Consider the following 11,505-nt stretch of genomic DNA (forward strand, 5'->3'; position numbering starts at 1 on the left):
CCCGCCGATTTTGATATCCGCACGCCGCGCTTTTGATCGCCTTGACTAAGTTCGTTTCATGAATGCACTGCACGCACGCGCGCTTTGCATCGGTCACCCTGCGCTGCTCGGTCACCCGTTTCGTACCGGGGGTCTACCTGCCATAGTGCCGCGCCCTCTCGTGCCGCGCATGCATGATTTGATTCGTCGATTCGTCGCCGCGACACTGCTTGCTGGCAACCCGGCGCCGACCGCAACACAACCCCGACCGCCGACGACGTTTCGGGCCGACGGCGGCTGTTCGGGCGGCCCCGCCTGCCCCGCAATCCGGCGCGCCCCGCGGGGCAGCCACTGACTCTATATGGTTTCACCAGCCCCCGTCGCACTGACTTGCGGCGGCTTCGGCCAAGCCGGCCCGACACGCACCCGCGGCGCCGCGCGCTTGCACCGTTTAATACCTCTTTCGATTACTGCGGCAGCTTGCTCCTCGCAGACCCCGCCCGCGCGGCGCAGCCGCCGGCGGGGACGCCCCGCGCCGCCGCCGGCGGACCGTTGGCGTCCATGCATCATGTAACACCAGCTCATCGCGGCAATCGTGTTGGTTGTCGGCAGCCGGGTGCCGGGAACGACAGAGAAAACCCTCGGCGGCCCTCACAAACGGCCCACAGATCAACAGCAAGAGGGACAGCCCCAGTTGAGCACAGCTGGAGGCAGGCCGCGGCGCGCTGCCCGCTTGCAGGCTCGATGGCAGTGGCTCCGCCCGCGTCAGCCCCGCAGCCAGCGGCGGTAAATGGAGTAAACGCAGGGCTCCCTCGAGCTCGGTGCCCTCGTTTGCGGCTGCCGCCAGGCCCTGTCGCTCTAGCTCGCGTCTCCGCCCTCCCCTGGCCTACAGTGCGCCTTGTTGCTTGCGCTGGGCTTGATGCGCGGGCAATTTCCAGTGGCGCCAGGGCCTTGTCTCATGTTGCTTGAACAGGTGCGGCGAGAGTTGAGGGGGCGGAGGGGCCCCACAGGGGGGGCCGCTACAGGTAGGCCTGTGAAGCACGGTGCAGTGCGATGCGCCAAGGGGAGCGCGGCGCAGGGGGTTGGCACGAGGCCGCATGACTCAGCACCCCAGGCGCGCTGCCCGGCGTCGCAGGTTTCTCGCTCCCGCGGCGGACGGGCGTAAAGCCCGTGCTTGCATGCGTGGGGCACCCAGCGCCTGCGAGGGCGCGCGCCCTGCCGCATCGCCGCGCCTGCTGTGGTGTATGTGCACAAACTAACCCCATGCGCTCGCGAGGGGCCGGCGCCGAGCCACACCTTGAGGATTGAGGCGAGGTTGGGCACCTGGTCGCCGCGGCTGCGGCTCCTGGCAAACTTCTGCTCCAACTCCGCGAGCTGCGCCGGCGCACACGTGCGGCGGCGGGCGGTTGGGCAGCAGCGAACGGTCAGTTGTGCAGCGGCAGGCCCGCTCAAAAACTTGCGTGCGTTGCCCACGCCGGCAGCTATCAACAGCCGGAGATCTCCAGGTGCACCACTAATGCATAATCTCGATGATTCCCTGCACATCAGCAGGGGGGCGTGTCCGCCCCATATTTGTTGCTGCCACATAGGGCAGCAGCCAGGGCCGTAGCAAGCCGAGCTCATGGCCGGCCGCAACCAGCGGGGCTGGTCTGCAGGCGACGGCGGCTGCGCAGCATGCTGCTGCGGTGGGTGGTAAGCGGCGCTGACCTTGGCGGCAGCGTCTGCGCTGATGGCGTCGAGGCGCTTCTTGTGGGCCGCGGTCTTCTTGGCCACCAGCTTTTGCGCCTGGGGGTGGATTCGGGGGGGCCCGACCGGCAGGTTTGGGTGAGAGGTATTGGTGCGGCGTGGGTGACAGGCGCCATGCTGCCAGGGACAGCGCAGATGGGACGGAGAAGTGCCGCCGCCGAGCCCGTCCAAGGCCAGGATCAGGGCGGCGATGATGACTTAGTGTTGTGGAGCAGCGGGGGGCTGGCAGGGACGCCGGAGGGTTTGCACAAATCAAGGGTTTGGTTTGGAATGCCTGGTTTCTGAGCTGGGCCGGTCCAGACGGTCGACGTATGAGCGAGACATTGATGATGATGCGGTGACGTCATCACCTGGGCCTGGACCTCGTCCAGGCTGGTGGAGTAGAGCTCTGGCGAGAGGGGGGTGGCAGCAAGTAAGTCACTGGTCATGTGCCGCACGCTTGGATGGGCATGCGACGGCCCGCGAGCCCTGAAAGTGTGTCCGATCGAGGTTGCAATGGTGGTGGCACGACGGCCGCCCGCCAGCGGTCTGCAGTTTTGGCTGCCCGCGCCCCGCTCATCCCAAGCCGGCCGCACCATTGTACTCCTCCCACTTGTCCTGCAGCTCCTGCGCAGGAGGAGGGCGACATGCGCGGCCAAGTTGAGCCATGCAACCAGAAGGCAGGGGAGTCACGCAGCAGCCGCTCTTCACCCGTTGCCTTAGCGGCGCGTGCGGCCAGCGCGTCGTCCCATCCCATTTCCCCCTGCTTTCTCGCCCTGGTGAGGCCCCACCATAGCATTGTTGACTCCCAGTTCAGAATTTAGGGTTTAGGGTTGAAAGTTTAGGGGTTAGTTTCAGGGTTTAGTCCGGGTCGCAACCTTCTGGAATCGTGCCTCCAGCTCCTGGATGGCCCTCATCCTCGCCTCCAGCTTGCCGCGCAGCCCCTTGACCATGGCAGCCACCGCCGCGGACGCCTCGGCCGCGTCGCGCTGCACCGCCTGATCCAGCTGCTGGAGCTGAGGGGCACAGGGTGAAGGGTTTGCACTTCAGGATATTGGATTGGGGAACCAAAGGGATGGGGGCAGTGGAAGTGCCGGATGGATTGGGTACATACCGTGTGTCATATGGCACATGCAGCAATTGATATCGTGTGTTTGCTTGTTCAAAGGCAGAGGTACTTGGGGAAGTCTGTTTGGAAGGAAGGTGCGTGTGATGTGACTACGCAAAGGACGACGCCAGCTGTGTAGTTGCATGTGAGCGCACCTGCGCGTTGACGCCGGCCTGCGTCTCCTCCAGCTGCTGCTGCTGCTTGCGCTGGGCCTTGTGGGCGCGCGCCTCAAGCATCTTCTGCACTGCTGCCTGCAGCTCCTCTTCCACCTGTGTACGGGTTTTATAAGAAAGCGATCGCGTTGGCGTGGGGGGTGGTGCACGCAGCTCAGGGCTGCCGCGGCGACTGCAGCCAGCGGGACCGGCGATGGCGACAGGCCGCCGGCGCGCGCTGCGCGTGGAATGCTGCACAGCGAGCCGGCGCTTGCGTGGGAGCGGTTGCCGCTGTCCTGCTGGGCCGGTCTGCTGCGGATTTTTATCGCCGGCGCAGATCTTTGGTCTACCCGTGCTGATCTGCGGCGAAGGGGGTCAGCAACCGCAGCCAGGAAGGCTGGCGCTGATATGGGCCAATCCGCAGCAGCAGGCGGGCGTTCCGCGCACCTCCTCATCCTCGCCCTCGCCGCCCTCCTCGCCGCCGCCGAGGCCCCCGAGCCCGCCCACGCTGGTGATCAGCTCGCCAAATTGAGTCGTACTCGGCTTTTCCGGCCCCTTGCGGCGCCCTCGCCCGCCCGCAGCAGCGGCCGTTCCCTCGGGCGCAAGCTGCGAGGCCACGGGGCCGCCGTTGGGAGCAGGAGGGCCTGCATCATCGCCTGCGTGGCTGCCGGCCCTGGCCTTCTTGGCCGGTGGTGGTTCGTCTCCCTTGGCCATGGGTTCGCGTATGGGCGAGTTCTAACCGGACGTGACGAGAGCGAGATCAAATGTATTTTTTAGATTGTATTGTTGTGCATACGAATTCAAACCGGTACTAACACTCTGATTCCCTGCAGGCGTCCACGAAGACAAAGTGCGGTGCGACGAGGTTGAGATCACGGGCACTCGGATCATCGAAGGGACCCAGCGTATGAATCCCCATGCACAAACATCCGACATGCTTTGAAGATTCACTATACTGCTACAATGCGCTTCAATGATACCTGCCAAGCGCACCGCCACCCCCAGTTGCCGGTGAAAAGTCACTGTGCATCGAGGAGAGTTGTGGCACTGCAGCTCGCACTTGCTGACAATCCATGCCCTGGTCATGTGCTTGCAGCATTATGTCATGCATCTGACTAATTGTTGGGGACGTGCCTCAGCTTGAACCCACACTGATTACTACGCAAGACAGCAGCTCGACCCTAAACTCTTGTCCAGCTTGACTGGGCAAGCGCGCAGGCAGACCGCGGTAGCACTGCACATGCTGGTGCATCCGTCACGCGTGCAAGCTCTCCCAATCAAAACAACAACTTCATATCAACGGGAAAACTCGGAGGGGGCAGGACCCCGGTGAGTGGGGGTTGGCGCCCTTCCCCCTCCCCCGCCCCACAACTCCCCCACAACACGCCCTCAATCACCCTCCACGCACCACTGCTATGACTTGGCTGGTCGCCCCGCGCATGGCCTCCCTTGCCGCGTCCGCCTCCTGCTGCACCCAAGCAGCTACCTCACGCACACCTAGCGCGGCAGCTGCCAACGGCACGCTGCCAAGCACGCCCAGCTCCGCGCAGCGCCTCCCCAAACGCTCCGCACCCGCGGCCTGCTGTCCCAGGTCTGCTTGCAGCTGGCCCAACGCGGCGGCCCTGCTCTCAAGAGCGTGCATGTGGGAAGCCACGACCTCCAGCGCAGCTGTGATAGACTCGTTTTGGTCCTGGCAGTCAAGACCAAGCTGACCCTGGCCGTCGTCCTTGCTGCAGCCTGCGCCGGGCTGTGCGCCCGCCGCCGCAAGGATGAGGAGTCGAAGGCGCTTGCTGGCGTCCGCCGCCGCTTGCAAGCGCGCATCATAGTCGCGCGCGTCTGCGCAGACGCCCTCCAAGTGGGCGCGCAGCCGCTGGGTGGCGTCCCCCTCGCCCATGCCCTGCTCACTGCCCGATACGACCCCCTCGAGCGCCGCTCGCGCCTGCTGCCACATTGCCGCATCTTGGCGCGCCCTGGCCTCGTCCTTACTGAGCAGTCTCAGCGCGGAGGCCAGGTCAGCGAGGGCGCCTGCCAGTGAGGCGTCGAACGCCGGAGCAGGGGGCGGCGGCAGCGGTAGCGGCAGCAGCTGCGAGAGGAGCGGCGGCGCTGGCAGCTCTGGGGGTGAAGGAGGCGGCGGCCGCGCCGGTGGTGTCTGTGTGGTGTCCCAGGGGCTTGGCATGTCTGAATCCTTGTTGGCCTGGTCAAAGTCTTTGCTCTCAACGATCCTCTGCCGCCGCTTCGCATGTGAGTGGTGGGGTGTCTCGTCTTGATGGCTGCGCTGCTGATCAAGGTCTTCCTCCACCTCCTCCTCCTGCTCCTCCTCATCCTCCTGCTGCTGCTGCTGCTGCTGCCGCCGCCGCCGCCGCCGCCGCCGCTGCCGCTGCTGCTGCTGCTGCTGCTGCTGGAACATAGGTGGCGCTTGCTCTAGCGCTAACGTGGACAGCAGTGCTAGGGATGCTGCATCCGCTGCCTGGGAAGGTGGCACCTGCACAATGGTCGGGTGCGGGCATGATGTGGCCGACCATTCGCTCGAGTCAGCAGTCATCAGATCTGCTCTGGACTGGCGTAGATCTTATGCCACAATCAGCCAAGCCCGAGAACACACTGCGCAGCGCTGCGGATGCAACAGATTCACCAAAGTCACCTGCCGGGAAGATGGGGGCTTCCTGTCGCTAGCGCGCCTCCTAAGCGCGTTGCTGATGTTAGCGCTGTCCAGCAGGGCTGGGGGCCCCCTAGCTCCGGCAAGCTGAAAATACAGGTGCCAGTCGCCCCTGTCGATCCTGTCGCCGCTGTCCTTCCTGCTGTTCACCTCAGAGTCGCCACTGTCATGCTCCCGGATCCAGAATTGCAAATCATTGCACGCCACTGCCTCCAGACGTTCCCGCGTTATGCGAGGGTAGTGGCACCTGCGAGATATGTGAGTGGGGAGGGGGCAAGGGAGGTTGCAAAAGGGGGGACCAAGCAGGCAAGGCGGCGCTATGCATTGCCAGGTTGCTGCACGGTGGCGGCACATTGCCCTCTGGAAGGCGCCCCAAGCAAGCAAGCTGCTTGTGATCAGCTCGCGCACCACACAGCCTGGTTGTTAATGACGGCTGTGACCTTGGCCCTGCACTCAAGCTGCTCCTCCTCTGTCTGCAATGGCACGCACATGGGCAACGCCAAAGCAGTGTCGGGGACGCAGCAGAAACAAGTGTCGGCCATACTCGCAAAACAACCCACTTGAGCTGCCAAAAGAATCCACACCATCCGCAAACCCAAGACGGTTGCGATGTATATCAAGCCCCACTCACAGGTGCCACGAAGCCCTTGGGTGGCGGCGGCTGCTGCTGCTGCTGCTGCTGCTGCTGCTGCTGCTGCTGCTGCTGCTGCTGCTGCTGCTGCTGCTGCTGCTGCTGCTGCTGCTGCTGCCCCCTGTTGCTCCAGGAGTCCTGGTCCACGAATCCCGCACCCGAGCTAGCCAAGAGTCTGGTTGGAGGGGCTTGGTTCATGACTTGAGACCTTTCAATGGGTGGTTCGGCGTGGGCGCCTCGATGGAGTAGTAGAACTTTCCGAGGGGAGAAGCAGTGGCCACGCAGGCATGAGCCCCGCTGTGACAGGGCCCCTCGTTCAAATGAATGCAAGAAATGAACATCATAATTTGTAACACTGCGCACGGGCCAATCGGAATCGTCTCGGCGAAATGTTCGCTCGAGAACCGAGCTCACCTCGATGCCAGCGATCACAAGCGATGAAGACGGCAGGTACGGTAAAAAAATGTGCACTATGAGATATGATCGTGAATAAAACTCATAATACTGGTTGGTTTTCAGGCAACAGCTTCTCGCAATGACCTGGACTCGAGCCAGCATCGAGTGAATCAGCAACTTAAGAGCAATGAGGCGGCAGTAGTGAAGTGGTCCAGCTTTCGTATCCCAGCACAAAGATGCTTTGCAAGGGCAACTGTAATGCTGTGTAGACTTTGCAATTAAAAATGGAGGCACCCATTGCCAGCAGCAACCTCACTGCACACCCAAGCCTCGTGATCTTGGTAGCCTAGAGCCGCATGCCCCCCACCACCCCTGCACAATCACATGCATATGACCTTTGTGAGTAGTGGCGCTTCGTCTTGCAATATGAGTGCAGATGACTGCTTTGCCACTGAGCCACGGCCTGCCTTGCCACGGCCTGCCTTGCCACGGCCTGCCTTGCCACGGCCTGCAGTCCGCATCTTGCGCGCTAAAACAGATGCACGCACGTGCACGCGTGCACAAACGGTTCATTTTGCCAACGTACTCTGCACTATCCGCCTGGTGACTCTGTGCTGCACAGCCACAAGCCACGTGCTGAACAGGTGACAGCAGGTCGCGACAGCTGGGTAACTGCACCTGTAACTGCTCACTGAGAGTTGCGTGTGACCGATCGGTGGTGCATGGCATTTGTGGCGGCTAAGGTTGTCATCCCTGTTTTATAATCTGAGGCCGGCTTGTCAGATCACCCGAAGGAAGCTTGCTACACTACACCCGATCTTGCATAACGTCAAGTGTAATCTACACTATGATTTCAACGCGGTCGGTGGGAGCACGTGTGCGTTCCAGCAACCACCATTGGCGGCACCTGGCAGCCTGTGCCCGCGTTGCAGCCACGGCGCGGCGGCAAGTGGTGGCGCGCGCGTCCGCCAGCACTGACCGGCTGCAGCGGGTGCTGTCAGACATCGATTCGATCAACTCCCAGGACCCACGCAAGACCACGTGGCAGGGGGAGGAGCTTCCGTACGAGCTGGCGTGAGTAGCCGGGCATAGGAAGCAACGCGCACAGTGGAAACAGCACCATGTGTCAATCTTTTGTGCAGTACCGCGCCCCAGCGCCGCCATTGGCTTGCCGGCGCTCTGCCATTTGATGTGTCCCTCCATATAAACACCTTGAGCTCAAGGCTTCAAGCAGCTCTGGAGCGTGCGAGTAGGCATTGAGGAAGCCCGTTGCCACCAGGCCACTCCCCTGCCAACTCTCCCTCCGAAGGTACTCCCGATGGCTCAGCGAATGGGTGGCGCGGCTGCAGCCCTCGCCATCCGACGAGCTGCTGATCGTGGCGCGCGGGCAGCACGTGGCGCGCTGGAAGTCCCCGCGCGACACCTACCCGGAGGTTTGAGCCCCCCGCAATTGCAGGCCGGACTGGATGCGTAGCAGTAGGGCTGGGGGCGCTGAGGTCGCGAGATCTGGCAACTCATTTTCAGGCCCGCGCTCCGGACGCAGCCGCGGAACGCATCCTCCAGCTCCTGCACTCACCTCCTTCCCCAACCTCCAGCAGTGCACATTTGCGGGGCCGCTCCCAACACCCCCACCACACGCCCTCTCGCCGCTCGGGATGCGCCTGACCCCCAACCCCTGCGCAGGGCCGCGCCGGCTACCTTAAGTGGCGCGCGGACCTGAAGCGCGCCCACGCCGACACTGTGGCCGGCCTCATGGCCGAGGCCGGGTACCCAGAGGCCGCCGTGTCGCGTGTGAAGCGCATGATCAACAAGCTGGACCTCATGACAGACGAGGAGAACCAGGTGAGTCCTGCAGCTGCCGCGCCGGGGCAGCGGCCGCGGGCTCAACAAGGGGTTGGTACTGCGTGGCCGCAGCGCGGCCTGGCGACCGAGGTTGGGGCGACAAGGGGGGGGTTGCGTGTCCGACGGCGCGGGAGGTTGGGGTTGGCGGGGCCGCCCAAGAGTGTCGATGCAGCCCATGGCAGGGCGCAGCAAGGCCGCGCCCGCGTTCCCCTGCACCGTTTGTATGTAGTGTGACCTGCGGTATCGAGGCCACGCGTACTGCCCAGCACCGTCAAGGTGGCGTGGGCAGCTCGCCACACATCCACTGCGGTGTCGATGTTCCACATGCTCCACGCCTCAACACCCCTCCAGGTTGTCGAGGACGCGCTCTGCCTGGTGTTCCTGGAGCACCAGTTTGCCGAGCTTCTGGAGAAGGAGGGGGCAGACAAGGCACGTGCCGGGGCAGGGGAGGGTAGAAGAGAAAGGGAGGGGTGGGCACCACAGCAAACCCAGCAGCGCGTGGCTGCGGAGGGCGACCGCGCTCTTTGCTTGGGTTGAGGGGGGGCCATCCTCTAGCGCGGCGCCCCGCAGGGCAAAGGCGTCGTCTGCTTGACCTGTAGAACGCATGCATGCATTGATCGCACTCGGCGCAAATCTTTACTGAGGAGCTGCCCTAACATGCCACCGCTGACTTGCTCCTGCGCAGATGGTGGACATTGTGCGCAAGACCTGGGGCAAGATGGGGGAGAAGGGCCGCGCCGCCGCGCTCAAGCTCGCGCTGTCGCCGGCAGAGGCGGACGTGGTGCAGCGCGCCCTGAGCGGTTAGGAGCATTTTGATGGCAGCGCCGGCTGCCCGTGGCTGGTTGTGAGTCTGTTTGTTTGTGGTGTGTGCAAGAGTGTGCATGTGTGCGCGCAAGTGCGTGTGTGAGAGCGTGCATGTCAGCGTCTGAGCACTATGGTGAAGTATGTGCACTGGAATGCTCATTTACTGATCAATGCATGTTGATATGGAGCTGATATTGATGCTGACGCTATCTGGATACAAACCAAATGACTTTCTGCTGCAATACATTGTGCTTTTGGGCAAAGCAGCGCAAGTTCGGGTCTGCTGCCGATGTAACAAGCAATGGGATACCGGGAATAAAGCGGCCCTGGGTGTATCTGGGGTGGAGCGTGGACGCCGCATGGCAACTTGGCCCATTGGCAGGCAATGCTGCATGACCATGTCCCGTGTGTGCACTCTGTGCCCGTTGCTGGTACGGTACCGGGAGTTGACCACGGCAGTGCATGCGGTATGTATAGCAGAAACACTTGCACGTGCGCATAGTCATCTAATCGAGCTGGTCCATTGGCATCTGCGTCAGCAATAACACTGTCACCGCACCGCGACAGATCTCGTTTTTCCAACCGTCGGCTCGCTCAATGAAGGCGCTACATAGGCCAAGCATGGTATCACTGACAGCTGCGACTGCTCGCGTCGTGCATGTGCCTTGTCACCGCATCTTGAATCACCGGGACGCCGCGGACCGCTGCGCCGCTTCCACGCGCAGCAGACGCGGGGTCCTCCTTTGCGCCAGCAGCAGCGGCGTCGCCGCCGGTGCGCCCCGACCCACCGTTACCCCAGCACCAGCGCGCCGCGGCCCTCTCGCGCCGCGCGCCGCTGGCGATGACGGGCCGCTGCCTGCGCCGCGCCCTGAGCGCAAGCCGTTGGTGGTGGTGGGCAGCATCAACGCGGACATAGTGTTGGCGGTCGAACGCATCCCCGCGCCCGGCGAGACGCTGGGGGCGTCCTCCCTGAGCTTCTTCCCGGGCGGCAAGGGCGCCAACCAGGCGGCGGCGGCGGCGCGCCTGAACTATCCAACATACTTCATTGGTGCGGGGCCGGCTGCTTGCCGGTGCGCTTGATGCGTGTTTGGCTGCGGCTGCCGCTATTGCTGGCTGCCCGAATGGGATGAAGCCGCCTTGCTGCCACAACAGCGGCCCTTCCCCCTTGCGGCTGCAAGCCCCCTTCGCCCCCCGGCTTCCCCCCTCGCGGCCGCACAGGCGCCACGGGCACCGACGCCAACGCCGGGCCACTGCGCGCTGCCCTGGAGGGGTGCGGCGTGCGGCTGGACCATCTAGGCGCCACTGAGGGCCCCAGCGGCACCGCCGTCATCCTGCTGCAGCCCTCAGGTGACCACAGGGTCCCCTAACCTCGGACCCTCCTCACACAACCACACCAACTGCAAAGCCAGCCCACACTTCAGCGGCCCGCCATCCATCTGGCAGCTGGAGGCCTGCTTTGAGGTGCACGCCAGCCGGACCAAATCTCAAATTATATCACCAGGTGCATGTGAGCCCCAATCACCACATGCGTCTGCGCTCCTCCCCCTCCTGCTCCTCGACCACTCTTTTTGCAGGCGAGAACAGCATCATCATAGTGGGCGGCGCCAACCAGGACGACCGGTCCTGGCGGCTGGCACCCGGCGCGCAGCAGCTGCTGCGCTCCGCGGGGGCGGTGCTGCTGCAGCGGGAGATTCCTGAGAAAGTCAATATCGCGGTGGCCAAGGTGGGGGCAGGTTGTGTCATTGGAGGGGGGCGGACCCACAATGCAAGGAGCTGCGAATCGAGTTGAAGTGGCTGGTCGACAAGCAGATAAGTGTGCAAGGGCTCTGCACGTGCCCAATCCCACATCCGAGCAGCCGGCAGTGGGCCCCGCGACACACGCCCTTCCATCCCGTTCACCCGCACAACCTGCGCGCGCCGCCACGCGCCACGCCGCGCGGCGCTGCGCGGCTCAGGCGGCGCGGTCCGCGGGCGTGCCCGTCTTTCTGGACGCGGGCGGCGTAGAGGCGCCTCTGTCACGGGAGCTGCTGTCCCAGGTGACCCTGCTGTCGCCAAACGAGACCGAGCTGGCGCGCCTGGCGCGGCGGCCCACGGGCAGCCTGGGGGAGGTCGAGGCCGCGGGGCGGGCGCTGCTTGGGAGGGGGGTGCCGCAGGTGCTGGTCAAGCTCGGTGGAGAGGGCTCCATGCTGCTGCAGGGTGCGGGGTGCGGGGG

General features: G+C 64.0%; 4 protein-coding genes across 4 annotated transcripts; 2 read left to right on the top strand and 2 right to left on the bottom strand.

The window, feature by feature from the left end:
* Positions 1-998: 998 nt before the first annotated feature.
* MNEG_9280 (hypothetical protein) lies at positions 999-3,678 on the bottom strand (the record flags this gene model as incomplete). Its single annotated transcript, XM_014042245.1, has 8 exons — positions 999-1,010; positions 1,276-1,353; positions 1,687-1,764; positions 2,076-2,113; positions 2,301-2,331; positions 2,583-2,720; positions 2,968-3,081; positions 3,412-3,678. 8 exons carry the CDS (start codon positions 3,676-3,678, stop codon positions 999-1,001), a joined length of 756 nt encoding a protein of 251 aa, XP_013897699.1.
* A 2,337-nt stretch (positions 3,679-6,015) lies between these two features.
* Positions 6,016-6,449, bottom strand: MNEG_9281 (hypothetical protein; the record flags this gene model as incomplete). Its single annotated transcript, XM_014042246.1, has 2 exons — positions 6,016-6,093; positions 6,252-6,449. The coding sequence occupies 2 exons, from the start codon at positions 6,447-6,449 to the stop codon at positions 6,016-6,018; spliced, it is 276 nt and encodes a 91-aa protein (XP_013897700.1).
* A 1,045-nt stretch (positions 6,450-7,494) lies between these two features.
* On the top strand, positions 7,495-9,294 carry MNEG_9282 (hypothetical protein; the record flags this gene model as incomplete). Its single annotated transcript, XM_014042247.1, has 5 exons — positions 7,495-7,721; positions 7,957-8,080; positions 8,331-8,489; positions 8,841-8,987; positions 9,175-9,294. The coding sequence occupies 5 exons, from the start codon at positions 7,495-7,497 to the stop codon at positions 9,292-9,294; spliced, it is 777 nt and encodes a 258-aa protein (XP_013897701.1).
* Positions 9,295-9,914: 620 nt separating this feature from the next.
* On the top strand, positions 9,915-11,016 carry MNEG_9283 (ribokinase; the record flags this gene model as incomplete). The annotated part of the gene is made up of 3 exons (XM_014042248.1): positions 9,915-10,341; positions 10,512-10,640; positions 10,868-11,016. Coding segments are annotated over 3 exons (705 nt in total), but the record flags the coding sequence as incomplete, so codon positions are not given.
* Positions 11,017-11,505: the final 489 nt, after the last annotated feature.

This window comes from Monoraphidium neglectum (assembly GCF_000611645.1).
Source record: "Monoraphidium neglectum strain SAG 48.87 unplaced genomic scaffold scaffold01880, whole genome shotgun sequence".
Taxonomy (NCBI): Eukaryota; Viridiplantae; Chlorophyta; class Chlorophyceae; order Sphaeropleales; family Selenastraceae; genus Monoraphidium; species Monoraphidium neglectum.